Source organism: Pelodiscus sinensis, chromosome 3 (assembly GCF_052426305.1).
Source record: "Pelodiscus sinensis isolate ZL-2025 chromosome 3, ASM5242630v1, whole genome shotgun sequence".
Taxonomy (NCBI): Eukaryota; Metazoa; Chordata; order Testudines; family Trionychidae; genus Pelodiscus; species Pelodiscus sinensis.
Window position 1 is genome coordinate 167,651,610 of NC_143054.1, and position 15,756 is coordinate 167,667,365.

Here is a 15,756-nt window from a genome sequence, read left to right on the forward strand (position 1 = left end):
AAACAGAAATTAAAAGGTAAAGGACCAAAAGTAAAATCCCTGGAAGCTGCATGGAAGCTTTTCAAAGACACCCTAATAGAGACTCATCTTAAATCCACAGCCCAAATTTAAAAAACCCACAGTAAGAGAACCAAAAAGTGTCACCATGGCTTAACAAGCAAGTGAAAGAGGCAGTGAGAGATAAAAAAAAACACATTTAAAAAGTGTAAGTTAAATCCTACTGGAGAAAATGGAAAGGGGCATAAACTCTGTCAAATGAGGGGAGGAAATATAATTAGGAAGAGCAAAAAGGAATTTGAAAAACAGCTAGCGAAAACTCAAAAAGCGATAAAAAAAATTGCTAAGTACATGAGAAGCAGGAAGCCTGCTAAACAATCAGTGGGGCCACTGGATGATTGAGATGCTAAAAGAACACTCATGGACAATATAGTCATTGTGTAGAAACAAAATGAATTCTTTGCATAGGTCTTCATGGCTAAGGATGTTAGGGAGGATCCCAAACCTAAACTGTTCTTTTTAGGTGACAAATCTGAGGAATTGTCCCAGGTTGAGATGTCATTAGAGGAGGTTTTGGAACATATTGATAAACTAAACAGTAGTAAGTCACCAGGACCAGATATCATTAGCTCAAGAGTTCTGAAAGAACTCAAATGTGAAATTGCAGACCTAGTAACTGTGATGTAACCTTTTAAATCATCTTCTGTATCTAATGACTGGAAGATAGCTAATATGACGCCAATATTTAAAAAGGGCTCTGGAGATGATCCTGGTAATTACAGACTGGTAAGTCTAAGTTTAGTACTGGGCAAATTAGTTCAAACTATAGTAAAGAACAAAATTGTCACACACATAGATATACATGATTTGTTGGAAAAAGTCAACATAGTTTCTGTAAAGAGAAATCATGCCTTACTAATCTACTAGAGTTCTTTGAGGAGGTCAACAAGCATGGGGGATCTGGGTGGGTCCAGAAAGTCTTTGACAGGGTCCCTCACCAAAGGCTCATGAGCAAAGTAAGTTTGTCCTAGAATCAGAGGGAAGGTCCTATGATGGATAGATAACTGGTTAAAAGATAAGAAACAAAAGGTAGGAATAAATGGCCAGTTTTCAGAATGGAGAGTGAGAACTGGTGGCGTCCCTCAGGAATCAGTACTGCAACCAATGCTATTCAACAAACTGATAAATGATCTGGAGAAAGGGTTAAATAGTGAGATGGAAAAATTTGAAGATGATACAAAACTGCTTCTGAAGCAGACTGTGATGAGCTTCAAAAGAATCTCATAAAACTAGGTGGCCAACAAAATGGTAAATGAATTTTAGTGTTGACAAAGGCGAAGTAATGCATATTGGAAAACATAATCCCAACTATATATATAAAATGATGGGCATACAAAACTTAGTTTTTACTACTCAAGAGTGAGATCTTGGAGTCATTGTGGATAGTTCTCTGGAAAAATACCCTCAAAATGCAGCAGCAGACAAAAAAAAAAGAAAGGAAAACAGTATGTTAGGAATAATCTAAAAGGACAGAGAATAAAACACAGAATATATTATTGCCTCTATATATATTCATGGTATGTCTGTATCTTGAATACTGCATGCAGATGTGGTCGCATTATCTCAAAAAAGATATCTTGGCATTGGAAGAATTTCAGAATAGGAACACAAAAATGATAAGGGGTCTGGAACAGCTGCCATATGAGGCTTGGAAAAGAGGTGACTAAGGGGGGGGGGATATGCTAGAGGTCTTTAAAATCATGACTGGTGTGGAAAAAATGAATAAAGAATGGTTATTTGCTTCTTCTGAACACAAGAACTATGGGTAACCAAATGAAATTAATAGGTAGCATGTTTAAAACAAACAAAAGGAAGTAGTTCTTCATGCATCACACAGTCAGCCTGTAGAACTCCTTGCCAGAGGAGGTTATGAAGTTCAGGACTATAACGGAATTCAAAAAAGAGCTAGATAAATTCATAGAGGGCAGTGGTTATTAGCAAGGATGGGCTAGAATGGTGTCCCTACTTTCTGTTTCTTATAAGTTTGCAATGGAAGACGGGATGGACCAAGTGAAGAATACCTGTCCTGTTCATTCACTCTGGAAAACCTGGAATTGGTCACTCTCAGGAAAAAAGATACTGGGGCAGATACTAGACAAATATGACCATTTTTATGTTCATTGTGAAGCATAACCCTGGGTTACAGAACACTACCCACTGCATAGACAAGAATTTAAAATCATGATCATCTGCTTAATATTTCCAAGAATGACTTGCCAGAATTTCCATTCTTACTTATTTTTAGTAGTAGCGGTATTTTGACTTTGTGGGTTGTTACCTTTAAAGTTTTCCTTATAATTTTGATATTTCCGCAATGCTGAATTTTACTCAATTTCAACTTTTGTTGCATGAAGTATGGGACTATTTGCGGGGGGTGAGATTTTTCTTTGCTTTGCTATTTTGTATCTGCCAATTCTTACGTGGGTTGTGGGTGCTAATTTTCTTGGAAGTACCATTAGTGACACTCAGTCACATCAGTGAACAAATCTCTGGTTCCATTCACATAGACCTGCATGCAGATTTGGGTCTGATCTTGCAGAAGTATCCATCCACATAGACTCTTTGTCTCAGATAAGAGTCTTGTTGACTTCAGTGGATCCTTTCGCAAGGTCGTGTGAAGACGGATTCTTCAGTCTTTGGTCTTCCACTGCCTTTGGAAACTATTTAGTGTATTGATATTTGAGTTGTGTGGATCAGATTTCCTGGCGCAGTTTGTATCCTTGTTGTTGTTAATTTGTATCTTCACTAGTCATTGTTTATTTGTAACTAATATGTTTTGAAAATTTTGCTTCTCAGACATATTGCAGGACTGAATGCTAATAGGGCTAAAAATATAATTGAATGGCGAGAAAAGAATGGACCATTTATAAGTCGGGAGCAGCTCAAGGAAGTTAAAGGACTTGGTCCAAAATCCTTTCAACAGTGCGCTGGCTTCATCAGGTTTAACCAAGAATATATACGAACCTTTTGCAGGTAAATACTAAAATGTGAATTCAAGTCAGTAGCAATATGCATTTACAAGCCCATTTCTTCTCAAAGCAGCAACCAAGCAGAGCTGACTGAATGTCTAGTAGGTTTGTTGCCTGTAGCATATTACTGTGAATTAGGATTCCCAGATTTTACTCCTTATTTTGCCACGAACTCTTTGGTTACCTTGGGCAAATATGTTTGGCCTCTGTTTTCAGTCTGTAGCGAATTCACAGGGGTGTTTTCAATATATGCTTGTTTGTAAATTACATTAATATGTTTGGAAGGCAGGTGCTGTGGAAGTGTGATGGTGGTTTATCTTTATTCTCACATTTTTAATCTTGTAATCAGGAGAGGGAAGAGGTTTCGGTTGTCTCTCTTTGGGGCAAGTACTGTCATTTTTTAATATTGGTGTTCAGTGTCTCATTGGTTCCACTACCAATTATTAATAATAAAAATGAAAACAAAGAAGGCAGGCATTTGTCAAACAGTGCAGTAGAGGAATGTTAAGATAATTGTATATTATATTTTCCTTCCCAAGGGCAAGAGCCTAATCTTGATGTCAAATAAATAGATGCCTAGCAATGCACATCTTGCAAAATCTACTCCTGGGGGAATTTCAGCACCAAAAAATTTAAAATTCCTTGCACAGTATTTTAAAATTCTGCAAATTTTATTTGTCAATAAATAAATGTGGCTCCAGCCTAACAGTTGGGAACACGGTCCACTGGCTGCATTGACATGGGAGATCATCCTGAAACTGCCTGCTTCAGGAACTTGGCAATGAGGCTGCTTCTGATCCAGATACAGTGCAAGGTGTGGGCCTGCCCCAGAAAAACCCTGAGCTTTGCCTCTGTACACCAGGTGCGGCGGGGCTGTGTTAGCCCAGCATGATTCAAGTGTGGAAGGGCTTAGCGTGTGAGGATCAGGGTGTGGGGTGAGAGGGTTCTGTGTGGGGCAGTCAGAGTGCAGGCAACTCAGTGGGAGATCTGGATGCAGGGGTTCAGAGACTTGAGGGTCACCTGGTGTAGAAACAGTTGGACTCTGCCGAGATTCAGATGAGTCTTTAGGGCTCAGCTGGAGGAGGGGAGATGGGGCTCAGGAAGAGGATCTGGGTGTGGGGGATTCACTGGGGGGGGTCCAGATGCTGGGGGAGTGGGCTTGATGTCCAGGTGAAGCCAACTGGGGATCAGTTGGTTTGAAGTGTGGGGTTCATCAGAAGAGTCTGGGTGTAAGAGGGGATTGGGGCTTGTCAGAGTGAGGATACAAGGGGCCTGTTTAACATCACAGCTACTTCCAAGGGGGCACTTCATGCTGGGCTCCTGCTTCCCTCGATTCCTCTATCCCCTTCTCTCCTCCATCTTCCTCCCCTCATTCCCCACATTCCCTTCTCCATGCCCTTATACCATCTCTTTCCTTCTCCACTGCCCTTCCCCTCACTCCCTCTTCCCTCATTACCCCCAGTCCCATCGCAGGCACACCACACAGGAAGACTCCCAGCACACACAAAAGGAGCATGACTAGCACTAGGAGCCAGATGGCGACCTTCACCCAGGGCCGGCTCTAGGTTTTTTGCTGCCCCAAGCAAAAAATGTTTGGCTGCCCTCCCCCCCTTTTTGTTGGCTTTTACACATTTGCACTTGCAATTTTTTTTGTTTTGTTTTGGAGACAGAGACAAGATTTCCAGCTCACACAAAGCTCTTTTTCAAGAGTGGGAAATGTACCTTAAATCTGTACTTTATTGTTCTTATAGACAGGACTTGCCGAGCAGCGGCGAGCCGCGCGATTCGGCACTCTGCGCATGTGCAGACTACACTGCACGGGTGGGCCAGCTTGTAATCTACTCACCATGGGCGAGTAGATTACACTAATTGTCAAGCCCTGCTTATAGAAATAGGCTATTTTTTAATTGTGGTTTGAATGCATGAAATACTATTAACACAAATAGTTAAGGAAATATAAACAAAGTACCAAAAATAGAAGGGAGAACTTGTGCCACATCTAAAACTCAAGTAGTTTATGGCTATACTTAATCAATCGTCAAACCAATTATAATCAGGTAACAATACCACTCTGTTTTAACTTACTTGTCAGCCAATTATGATAACTATAGCACATAAGACATCTAAACTAAATCAATAAATATTTGTATTGTTAAAATAGATTTGTTTTGGAATGCAGTGGCTCCTTATGTGGCTCTAACACATCTATATTATCAGATAAACTGAGATCAGTGGGTGTGCATGTGCACATTATTTTTATGTGTCCATCTTGTTAATAGCCATTATATATTCAAGTTTATGAGGTGTTAGAAGGAGTGGAGAGTTGTATGTGCCCAATACAACTATATATGGAATGAAGCTTGCCTTAGAGACATCAAACACAAAAGTTTACTCAGATCAACAAAGTTTATTTCTTTAAAGAAATATCTATGAAACAGCATGTGTGGTTCTTTGAAGAATGTAAAACAGTTAATATTCTGTGTGTGTGTGTTTGTGTGTGGGTGTGGGTGTGTGTGTGCTGGATCCTTGTTTGTTTCTACTTCTACTACAAACATGAACAAGAGAAATATACTAGGAACAGACTTCAAAGGGTCCATGGGGTTCAGGGTGTCGGGGACTGGGACCTAGGGGGAGAGGCCAGGGGCTGGGCCAGCGGGCTGAGTGTTTGTAGGTTTGCCAGGTATCCAGTATTTTCTGATTTTTTCTTTTTAACCGGACAGGAGGCGAAAATACTGGACACCTGGCAACCCTAGGCAGAAAGGGGGCATCTTACCTGGGATTTCCATATGATGTAGGTGAAGGGGTGGCTGATGGCTTGGAGTGGAGAGGCTCTTGGAGGAGGTAGCGGCCGCTGGGGAGAAGCAGAACTCAGGACTAGGAGACAGGGCCAGCCAGCAGGCTCTGGGGCGCATTGGTACTGCCAGCTGGCTGCACGCAGGCACGCCGTTTCCCGGGCTATGGCCCTTTAAATCAGCGAGGCGGGGCTAGGCATTGCCAGGAGCGGCACCGGCTGCTTACCTGAAATGCCACCTCTGGCAAAATGCTGCCCCAAGCACCTGCCTGATTTGCTGGTGCCTAGAGCCAGCCCTCCCTTCACCTCCAGAGGCAGCCAAGCTGAGATGCTGCTTCTTCAGCTAGGCAGAAAGGGGAGGGTGTGGCACACCATGCAGTTCCCCCCTAAAACTGCATCTTTGGTTGTTCCAACCTCCCACTCCCCCGGGCTTCCCTGCTGTTTTCTCAAACTAATCCTTTTGGCCTGAGGTTTCCCACGTTTTGTCTTAGCTCTGGATTGAGCAAAATCATTTTAGCTAGTTGAGTGAAAAAATATTTTAAACTGTGTGATCTCACTGCTCATATAAATCACAATCATCTGATACAGGGGCAGGCAATAATTTTTGATTGGGGAGCCTCTCCAAGATTTTGATATGTGGTCAAAGGCTGCACTTTTCTGTGGAGCGGTTGGGGCGGGAGGGGCCTGGGATGGAGGTTGGTTGCAGAAGGGAGCTCGGGGTGAAGGAGAAGGTATGGGAGTTTGAGTGAAGGAGGGAATTCTGACCTAGGACAATGGATTGGGATGCAGGAGAGGATTCTGATCTGGAAGAAAAGTAAAGGAGGAGGTCTAGGATCTGGGAGGGAATCGTGACCCGAGATGCAGGTGCTACAGAGGGTTTGGGTGGTGACATAAGGCAGGAAGGGATGGTGACCTGGGGCAGAGGGGCTTTATTCCCAGAGGCAGGCTCTGGCCAGGAGGCACTTACTAGGCGGCTCCCGGCCCATAGCCCAGAAGGACCTTGAGGCAGGCTCCCTGCCTGCTGCAGCCTCAGAGTGTATAACTGCTCCATGTGCTTTTCTGCACCATGCGGTAGGAGGGGAAAACCAGCCAATGGGAGGTGAGAGACTGTGCTGGGGGTAGGTGCAGTGCATAAAGTTTCCCCCTCCCTCTTACACAGAGGGGCACATGGAGCAGCTGCTCTTAGCCCTGGGGTTGCTCCCTGCCTGCGGGCCTTGTTGGGGTGGCTGTGGGTTGGATTGAAAGGCTTGGCAAGTTGGATTTGGCCCACAGGCCACTTCTTACCCACCCTTGATCTGATACCTTAAACAGTTTGGACTTGAATTGTTCTGTAGGTTTCAACAAAACTCAAAGCTTACAAAGGAATAAAGTTCCAAAAGAGTTACATGGACTCATTTGAAAAGTTTTGGAATTTCAGACACTTTCAGGCTCTATTAAAGATAGCTACTAGGACATTCAAGTCTAGTCTGTTTTCAAAATTAGAGTTAGTAAAGCCTGCAAACTTCACAGGAACAACTTGTAAAGACATCTCTGTTTAGCTGTTGTGGGTAAGGACCCTTTATGGTTGATACGCTCTGCATAGAGAAGAGTTATAGAAATCTTTTAGCATAGGCCTAGGGTCAAGGAACTTACAAGTATTTAAATAGCTCTGGATTATATTTTCCTTTAAAAACAAAAAGTGGAGAATGAAATAGGGATGTCAGTGTGTAGTTGACGACACAATTAACAGATAAGCGTGGGCTTATCGGTTAATACTATCAACTACATGCACTCATCCCTCATCCCCGCTTTGCTACCTCTGTATCACAGGCAGCAAGTGGAGGAGAAATGGGAGCCAATGTGTGCAGGCAGACAGCACCCACAGAGCCTCCCCCCGCCAGAGATAACAGTGTGGGAAGGCAGGTGGGAGCCGGCGTGGGAAGCCTGTTTTAAGACGGGCTCTCTGCATATGCTGGTTTCCACAGAGCCATCTCCCACTGAGGTGTGTGCAGGCAGGAGCTGATGCTTGGGCAGAGCTGGTTTAAGAGCGGACTCCCTGCGAGCACTGGCTTCTGTGGATGACACACACTTCCTCTTCTTCCCCTCTGAGAGAGAGGCAGCAGCATGGGGGGTAGGAGAGCCAGTACACACAGGAAGCAGCTTTCAATCCAGCTCCCCACGTATTGGCTCCTGCAGAGCTGCCTGCCCCCCATGCTGCAGTCCCATTATTGGTGGGGAGAGGGAGGTGGGAGATGGTGCTTTCAGGGAGCTGGCTTAAAAGTCTGCTCCCTTCTTGGACCCCCATATATAAGCATGTAACCACTAACATTTCAAGCAGTTACATGTTTACACAAATACCAGATAGTTAACATCCCTAAAATGAAATACAAATATCTAGTATCAATACAGCATTCAAGATTAAGTATCAGGTATTCAGAAGTCTGGAACATTTGTTTTAACAAAGCAGAACCAAGGAAGTTATTCCATAAACGAACTTAGTCAAATTGTATCTGTCTAGTATTTTGTATTGCTGTTTTCCTTTTTAAATGACAACATGAGCACTTTAGTATACATTTCACTGTGAAAGCCAATAATTGATTAATGTGAAAACATCATCAGCTTATAGAAAAAAAATCATTTTTGTGTTTGTCTAGTTAGAAATGTATGAAAGCAGTGCATAAGTGTAAATTCCATATACAAATTCTACCTTCTTTAACAAGGGTTAACAAAAAAAGTTCACGCAACATTTGGAAAAGATCATATTGACTTGATTAAGATAGTGTTAGAGTAGGTCACATGAAAACTGGCACAATGTATCTTATTTGTAAACAAGGAATAATAAAAAACACATTAGCATAACTAGGGATTAGATCCTCATCCCTTTTATGCCAGGAAATGGGGCCAGAGCAACATAAAAGGTCTCTAGAAACCCAAGATCTGGCTGAGGAACAATTCCCTGGCAAAGAAACTAAGTTTCCTCTGAGGACACCTTATAAGCCATAGTGTACAGACCATGGCTGGGGGTGGGAGGACAGGTGATTGACAGAGCTATGGTATCTCTCAGAGATTCTCGGAGCTCTTCTCTCACAGGGCTGTCTGTTAGAGCGGGGAAGCTGTGACCCAGGGAGCAGCCTTGGATTGGAGGGCACAATCATGGCTTAAGGCCACTGTATGCTCCCTCCTCACAATATCAACCTAAGTATATTTTTCTAGGAGATAGATTTCTAAATAGTAATATTTTGTAGTGTCTAGCACTAAAGGATGACAAAAATATCCTGTTCAATTTATAGTATTTGAATGTTCCCAGTTATGAAGTAGTCCTTATAGCAGCAAGTCAAGTACAGAAGTAGAACTGTCCTTGTTTTACTGACTGCGAAACTGTGTCACATGACTTGCCCGAAGTTGGTACTGTCTGAGGCAAAGCTGCGATTCAGTTGTCTTGAGTGTAGTCCCAAGACTATCATTCTTATTTCCATGCAGTCCTCAACTTTGATTTAGCATGTTAAATCAGTGTGGTTTTGTTTTTCATTTGTTGCTATTTTCTGTTTCCTGTAACCATATAATAATGCTTGAGTTGCACTGCAGTTTGATGAAACAGAGGGGGACACACTTCCCAAAAATTAAGAGACTTATGAATGTGCTGCTGCAGCATTTTAATACATCTTAATAAAGGCTCTTATATTTACATTCTGAATAGTGTGTATTGAATATCATTATGCTTTTACCTTCTCCTACCCATGAGAAGAGTCCAGAACACAATCTTATTTTGTAATTTAAAAAAAAAGAGAGTGAGTGAATCTTTACAAAATGAAGAAATTGCTAAAGTTGATCATTGTCTGTGGGGGGTAGGTGGAACGGAGTGAAAAGGTGTTCTTATACCAAGAACTATGTCTCTTTTTGAATTTTGACAGCAATCAACAACCTAAACTTGAAGCAGAAGGTCATGCGCTTATGACTAAAACAGGTGTTCAAGCTGCTAATGTAAAGCAGGGCAAAAAGAAGAGCAAACCAGTAGCCAATGTTGTAGTACAACCAAATCCTTTGGACCAAACGTGTATCCATCCAGAGTCATATGACATTGCAGAGAGGTAAGTAAAGTAGAGAATTTCTGAGCAGATTGTGGGATTAATTTTTTAAATAGTGACCAGTGATTTTTCTTACCTAATGGAGAAATCTGTTTGAGATTTACAAAATCTCAAAATACATACCAGTTAGTGTGTGGGGGTGTAGGGGTGTGGGGGGGTGTGGGTGTTAATCTCACCTTTCCCCAAAAGAGGGAAGTTCTCATTGTGAATGAAAGACTTGGAATCAATTTCGTTTGTCCTTTTATATGTTTTCTTGTTTTTCCAAAAAAGAGCTATTTTTAGAAATTAAATATGTTTTCATTTCAGTAAGGAAAATGTGTTCCAAAATTTACCTAAAACACACAGACTACACTAGTGAATTTAAAGTGCCCTTATACTGTATCTTTGGACATACCAACTATTAAAATCCTAGTGAATTTTCTTCACACTAACCCTTTCACATTTTCCTCCAAGTGTGACTCTCACTTACCTTGCCACCAGTACTGAGCCCCTTCAATTCCATTTGCCAGCCACCTTATCTACACTACATAACATTCAGATTTTCTGCCTGATGAAGTACAGAAGCAAACTGCTGGTTGTCCTGTAAATCTGAAAATATGGCTTTGTCCCAGCCCTCTCTTATATATTACAGGAATAAATGAAAACTTGAAGTTGATGTTTGTATTTTTGTAACCTCATGTTTGTGCAGTATTAATTCCCTTCCATTTTTCTCCATACATTTAAAGTCTGCAGCAATACCACGAAGTAATGGTAGTAGTAGGTGTAGAATTCTTTTCAAAAAATCTGAGGTAATTAAACTGGATGTTACTACAGATGGATATGACAACTTTATACCTGGCAGACACACATTAAGTGTCTGTGCCCCTCATTGCTTGACATTCTATTGATCTCAGTGGAACTGGTAGCACCTTACTATTCATGAGAACAAAGAGAGGCCATCAGAAAAGTATTCCATGCATCTGTGATTTGGTAGTAATAAATCTGGTTTTAGAGAAGCTTACATTGTAATCCAGAAATCCACATTTTGCTGAAATGAGGAACTTGTGCTTTCAAAAGTAAACTAACCAAAAAACTGTCTACTTAATACTGAATTTATTATGGATTCTGATCTTCCTACTGTCTATCCTTAAAGGCAATTAAACCATGGTTCTTCTTCGGGTAGTCCCCGTGGGTGCTCCACGTCTGGTGTCGGGCTGGTCCCGGCGCCTTGAATCGGAGCTTGCCAGAGCTGTCATCAACCGGGTCGCGCATGCGCGAGCAGCCTTCGCGCCTTTGAACAGCCGCGCGCGACCCGGTCCCCGCCAGTTCCTCTCATCCGCCCCTGGTTGCGGACGGAGCTCTCTTCATCTCCTCATTTACCTTAAAAAAAAAAAAAAAAACAACTCTGATATATTTAATTTCTAAGACTGTTAGTTCAGACCGCGGTTCCCGATACTGTGGCCACAGCAGCTTTTAGCCTCGCCGGCTCATTCAAAAAAAAAAAAAAAAGAGAGAAAAGGAAAGAAAAGAATAAAAGAAACGGGAATAAGAGAGCTAGTTAATATACAGAGGTGCGAGACAAACCCCTCTCCACCTGTCAAAATGCCGGGTTCCCCCGGTTTCAAAAAATGCGGCATGTGTAGAGAGTCTATACCGCTTTCAGACGGTCACTCTGCCTGCGTTCGTTGCCTTGGGGAGGCACATATTCCCCAAAAATATGTCCACTGTGCTAAACTTACGACTAGTGCTCGCAAGGAGCAAGAACGGCGACTTAAAGAAATTCTGTTTGATAAGGCACTGATGCCTTCGGCTTCAACAGGCTCCTCTGCCTCAGACCCCACTTTGGAAAAGCGGAGGGCTCCTTCCCCGAATGCGCCTTCACCAAAGAGGAAGAGAGCCTCTCCTGCTAGGTCCCTGCCAATAGCCCCACAGTAGCGGGGCAGCGCAGGAGAGAAGCCGGGTGCCTCTGGTTCCAGGGCAGCCCGCGCACCGGCAGCAAAAAAGCCGCCCGGCACATCCAAGCCTCGGCCGCCGCTGGCACCGCAGGCACCGCAGGAGCCTCTTAAAGGGCCAGTTCCATCGGCACCTACGCTCCCGGTGCCGACCCCACCACCCCCTCACTTAATTCTCCTCACAGGGAGCTGTCCTCAGCACCGCCCGCACCGGGGGTGCATACTACTGAACAAATGCCTGCCTCAGCACTTTCCACTGAACCTACAGCTCTGCAGCCTTCAGGTCAGGAACAGCTACCACCACAGCCTTCTAAGGCACCGTGCAGACCGGATGCGCAGGCGATTTCTCTTTCACCCTCTCCAGAGGCATCACCTCATATATCTACTCATGCTGACCGCACAGCGGCACACAGGAAACATTACAATCACAGTGTGTCATCGCATCATTACCATAGGGAGCGTACCCCTCGATCGCAGCAATCTGACCCGGAGGAGGGACAGCTTTCTGAGTCAGAACCAGACAGGTCACCTAATGCTAACTCCTCCATACCTTCGCCATATGAAGCTGTAACTCCGGCTGAAACGTCACCCCCTGATGACCTCAAGGAGTTCCAAGATCTTTTTAGACGTGTAGCACAATCCCAAGAGGTGCAATTTACCGATACCCAGGGCAAGCAACATAAACTGTTCAAAAATTTACACCCGAAGCAGCAGCAGAAGATTGCCCTACCGATAGATGAAGCCATTATGGAGGTGGCCGAAGAGATTTGGCAAACGCCAACATCAGTACCACCTACTAATAAAAGAGTGGATAAGAAGTACTTCGTACCATCCAAAGGGCTGGACTTTCTTTTTAATCACCCCCAGCCTAATTCACTGATCGTCGACGCAGTCCGCCATAAGGCAAAGACTCCTTACTTCAAGAACTCCCTTTCGGACAGGGACTCTAAGAAGCTAGATTCATTCGGACGTAAGGTCTACTCTTCCTCAACCCTGCTCCTCCGAATTGCTAACTATGCTGCACTCTTATCAAACCATAATTTTGATAACTATTCCAAGCTCCCCGAACTCATGCAACACCTTCCGGACAGCAAGAGACCCCTTTTGAAAGAGGTAGTTCAAGAAGGATTCACGGCATGCAGAACATCCCTTCAAATCGCCGCTGATGTAGCGGACACCACGGCTGGAGTCATGGCATCAGGTATCGCCATGCGCAGAGCCTCATGGCTATTGTCGGCAGGAGCTCCTAAGGAGCTACAGACCAAAGTGGAGGATTTGCCCTTCGATAGACAAAAGCTGTTTGCCTCCACAACCGACGAAATTCTACACTCGGGGAAGGACTCGCGTACTACCCTCAGAACTTTGGGTATGTACACGCCGCCCTTCAGGCAAAGGAGATACTACCCTTTCCAAAGGAGGTACGATTATTCGTCGTATAAGCAACAGCAACGTGGACCTGAGCAGTCAAAATTCCGACAGCGTCTGCAACGCAAGCGCCAACAGCAGAATCGCCCACCAACCCGACCAGCTTCTAGGCAGCAGGTTTGACTCCTGCGCCAAGGACTCGAACATGTCCCCAGTGGTCATTACACTAAAGCCTGTTTCCAGCGTATTCAATCATCGGCTGAAACCCTATCTCCATCAATGGGCCAGCATTACGTCGGACCGATGGATATTAGAGCTGATAACATCAGGCCTCTCGATTCCGTTCATCTCAGTTCCCCCCACTACCCCTCCCACCTCGGCACTTATCGTGAACCCATCTCACGAGACCGTTCTTCGGGAAGAAATCCTCCATCTTCTAAGTGTAGGTGCCATAGAACGAGTTCCAAGGGAGTTTCGGGGAAAAGGGTTTTACTCCCGGTACTTCCTGGTTCCCAAAAAGTCAGGGGGCTGGAGGCCAATCCTCGACCTAAGAGGTCTAAATCGTTTCATCCGCAAACAGCGCTTCAAAATGACCACGCTGGTCAAGATCATACCAGCACTAAACAAAGGGGACTGGTTCGCAGTCCTAGATTTACAGGACACATATTTCCACATCTCAATCCATGTAGCACACAGAAGATTTCTACGCTTTGTGGTAGGGGACGATCACTTCCAATTCAAAGTACTTCCGTTCGGCCTCGTATCAGCACCAAGGGTGTTCTCCAAAACGCTAGCGGTGGTAGCGGCCCACTTACGCAGAACAGGAGTCACAATTTTTCCCTACCTAGACGACTGCCTGATCAAGGGTCGCACTTACGCAGAGACCTCCCACATGGTGACAGCCACGCTGGCTCTATTCAAATCCCTCGGCCTTGTCATAAACACAGTAAAATCCTGACTACAACCGACACAAATCCTTACCTTCATAGGAGCTCGGCTGAACTCCCTCGAAGAGTGAGTACATCTGTCGGTCGAGCGTTTCCAAGCCATAAAAGACTTGGTGATGACAATCTTGCAGTCCCTTACACTACCAGTCCGCGTATACCTGCAGCTCCTGGGTCATATGGCGGCTACTATGATCATCGTGCGGCACGCAAGACTACATCTGCGGTGCCTACAACACTGGCTGACCACCGTGTACAATCCCGTCAGACACAGTATTCGCAAAACCGTGACGATTCCCTTACGAGTGAAGCAGTCCCTACACTGGTGGACCGACCCCAGCAACGTGCTATCAGGAGTTCCGTTTCACGCGCCGCAACCAGTAAGAGAGATTACCACGGACGCGTCTGTCATGGGCTGGGGTGCTCACATGGGTGCCGAAAAGGCCCAAGGCCGGTGGTCCCCAGTAGAGATGTTGTTGCACATCAACCTCCTCGAGCTGCGGGCAGTATTTCATGCATGCAGGCGGTTCAAGAGGCATATAAAAGGCACAACGACAAGAATTCTCACAGACAACATCGTAGCGATGTACTATGTGAACAGACAAGGCGGTGCTCGTTCCAGGTCCCTTTGTGCAGAGGCAGTTCGACTGTGGAAGTGGTGCATTCGAAACGACATTTTTCTCGTGGCTGCATACTTACCCGGTGCAGACAACACCATCGCGGACGTGCTGAGCAGACATTTTTATCAGGACCACGAGTGGGTAATTCGCACGGATGTCCTCCTACCCCTTTTCCACTGCTGGGGTCACCCGGAGATAGATCTCTTTGCCACAAGGACCAATGCGAAATGCAGAACTTACTGCTCCAGAGCGGGAGTGGGCGCTCACTCCCTGGGAGATGCGTTTCTTCTTCACTGGGGAACATCACTGTTATATGCATTCCCTCCTGTTGTGTTCATTCCCAGGGTACTAGAGAAGATAGTCATGGACAGGGCACTAGTACTGCTCATAGCCCCTGCTTGGCCCAGGCAACCGTGGTATTCGACCCTCCTGCAGCTCTCGACACATACACCGCACCGATTTCCTCACCTACCGGACCTGCTGTCGCAACAGAACGGCTCCCTTCTTCATCCAAAGCTGGACACCCTACACCTAACAGCCTGGATGGTAGATGGTTCAGCACGTCCGAGATGCTTTGCTCAGACCAGGTAAAGCGCATCTTGCTCTATAGCAGGAAAGAATCTACCAGAAAGACCTATCTATCAAAATGGTCGAGATTCGCTCGCTGGTGCACTCCTAAGGACCTCGATCCTCTTATCTCACCACTGAATGTCATACTGGATTATATTCTCCAGCTGCAGACTTCTGGTCTCTCCATATCATCGCTTAGAGTCCATGCAGCAGCAATTGCGGCCTTCCACCTTCCCATTGAAGGGAAGTCAGTGTTTTCCCATCCCATGGTGACAAGATTTTTTAAAGGTCTCGTTAACCTCAATCCACCAGTCAGGCCCCCGCCACCTGCGTGGAGTCTTGACTTGGTCTTAGATGTTCTAACAAGACCTCCGTTCGAACCCCTAGCAACCGTACCGTTGCCGGTCCTTACAATGAAAGTACTTTTTCTCCTTGCTATAACGTC

The 15,756-nt window shown here is 44.8% G+C and overlaps 1 protein-coding gene across 4 annotated transcripts in view; it reads left to right on the forward strand.

The window, feature by feature from the left end:
• Positions 1–15,756, forward strand: part of SRBD1 (S1 RNA binding domain 1) — a 245,431-nt gene that overhangs the window by 197,102 nt on the left and 32,573 nt on the right. For all 4 annotated transcript variants that reach the window (XM_075925416.2, XM_075925414.2, XM_075925415.2 and 1 more), the window contains 2 exons: positions 2,854–3,030; positions 9,708–9,884. In XM_075925416.2, coding sequence (XP_075781531.2) covers positions 2,854–3,030; positions 9,708–9,884 — 354 coding nt within the window. The remainder of the gene's footprint in view (positions 1–2,853; positions 3,031–9,707; positions 9,885–15,756) is intronic.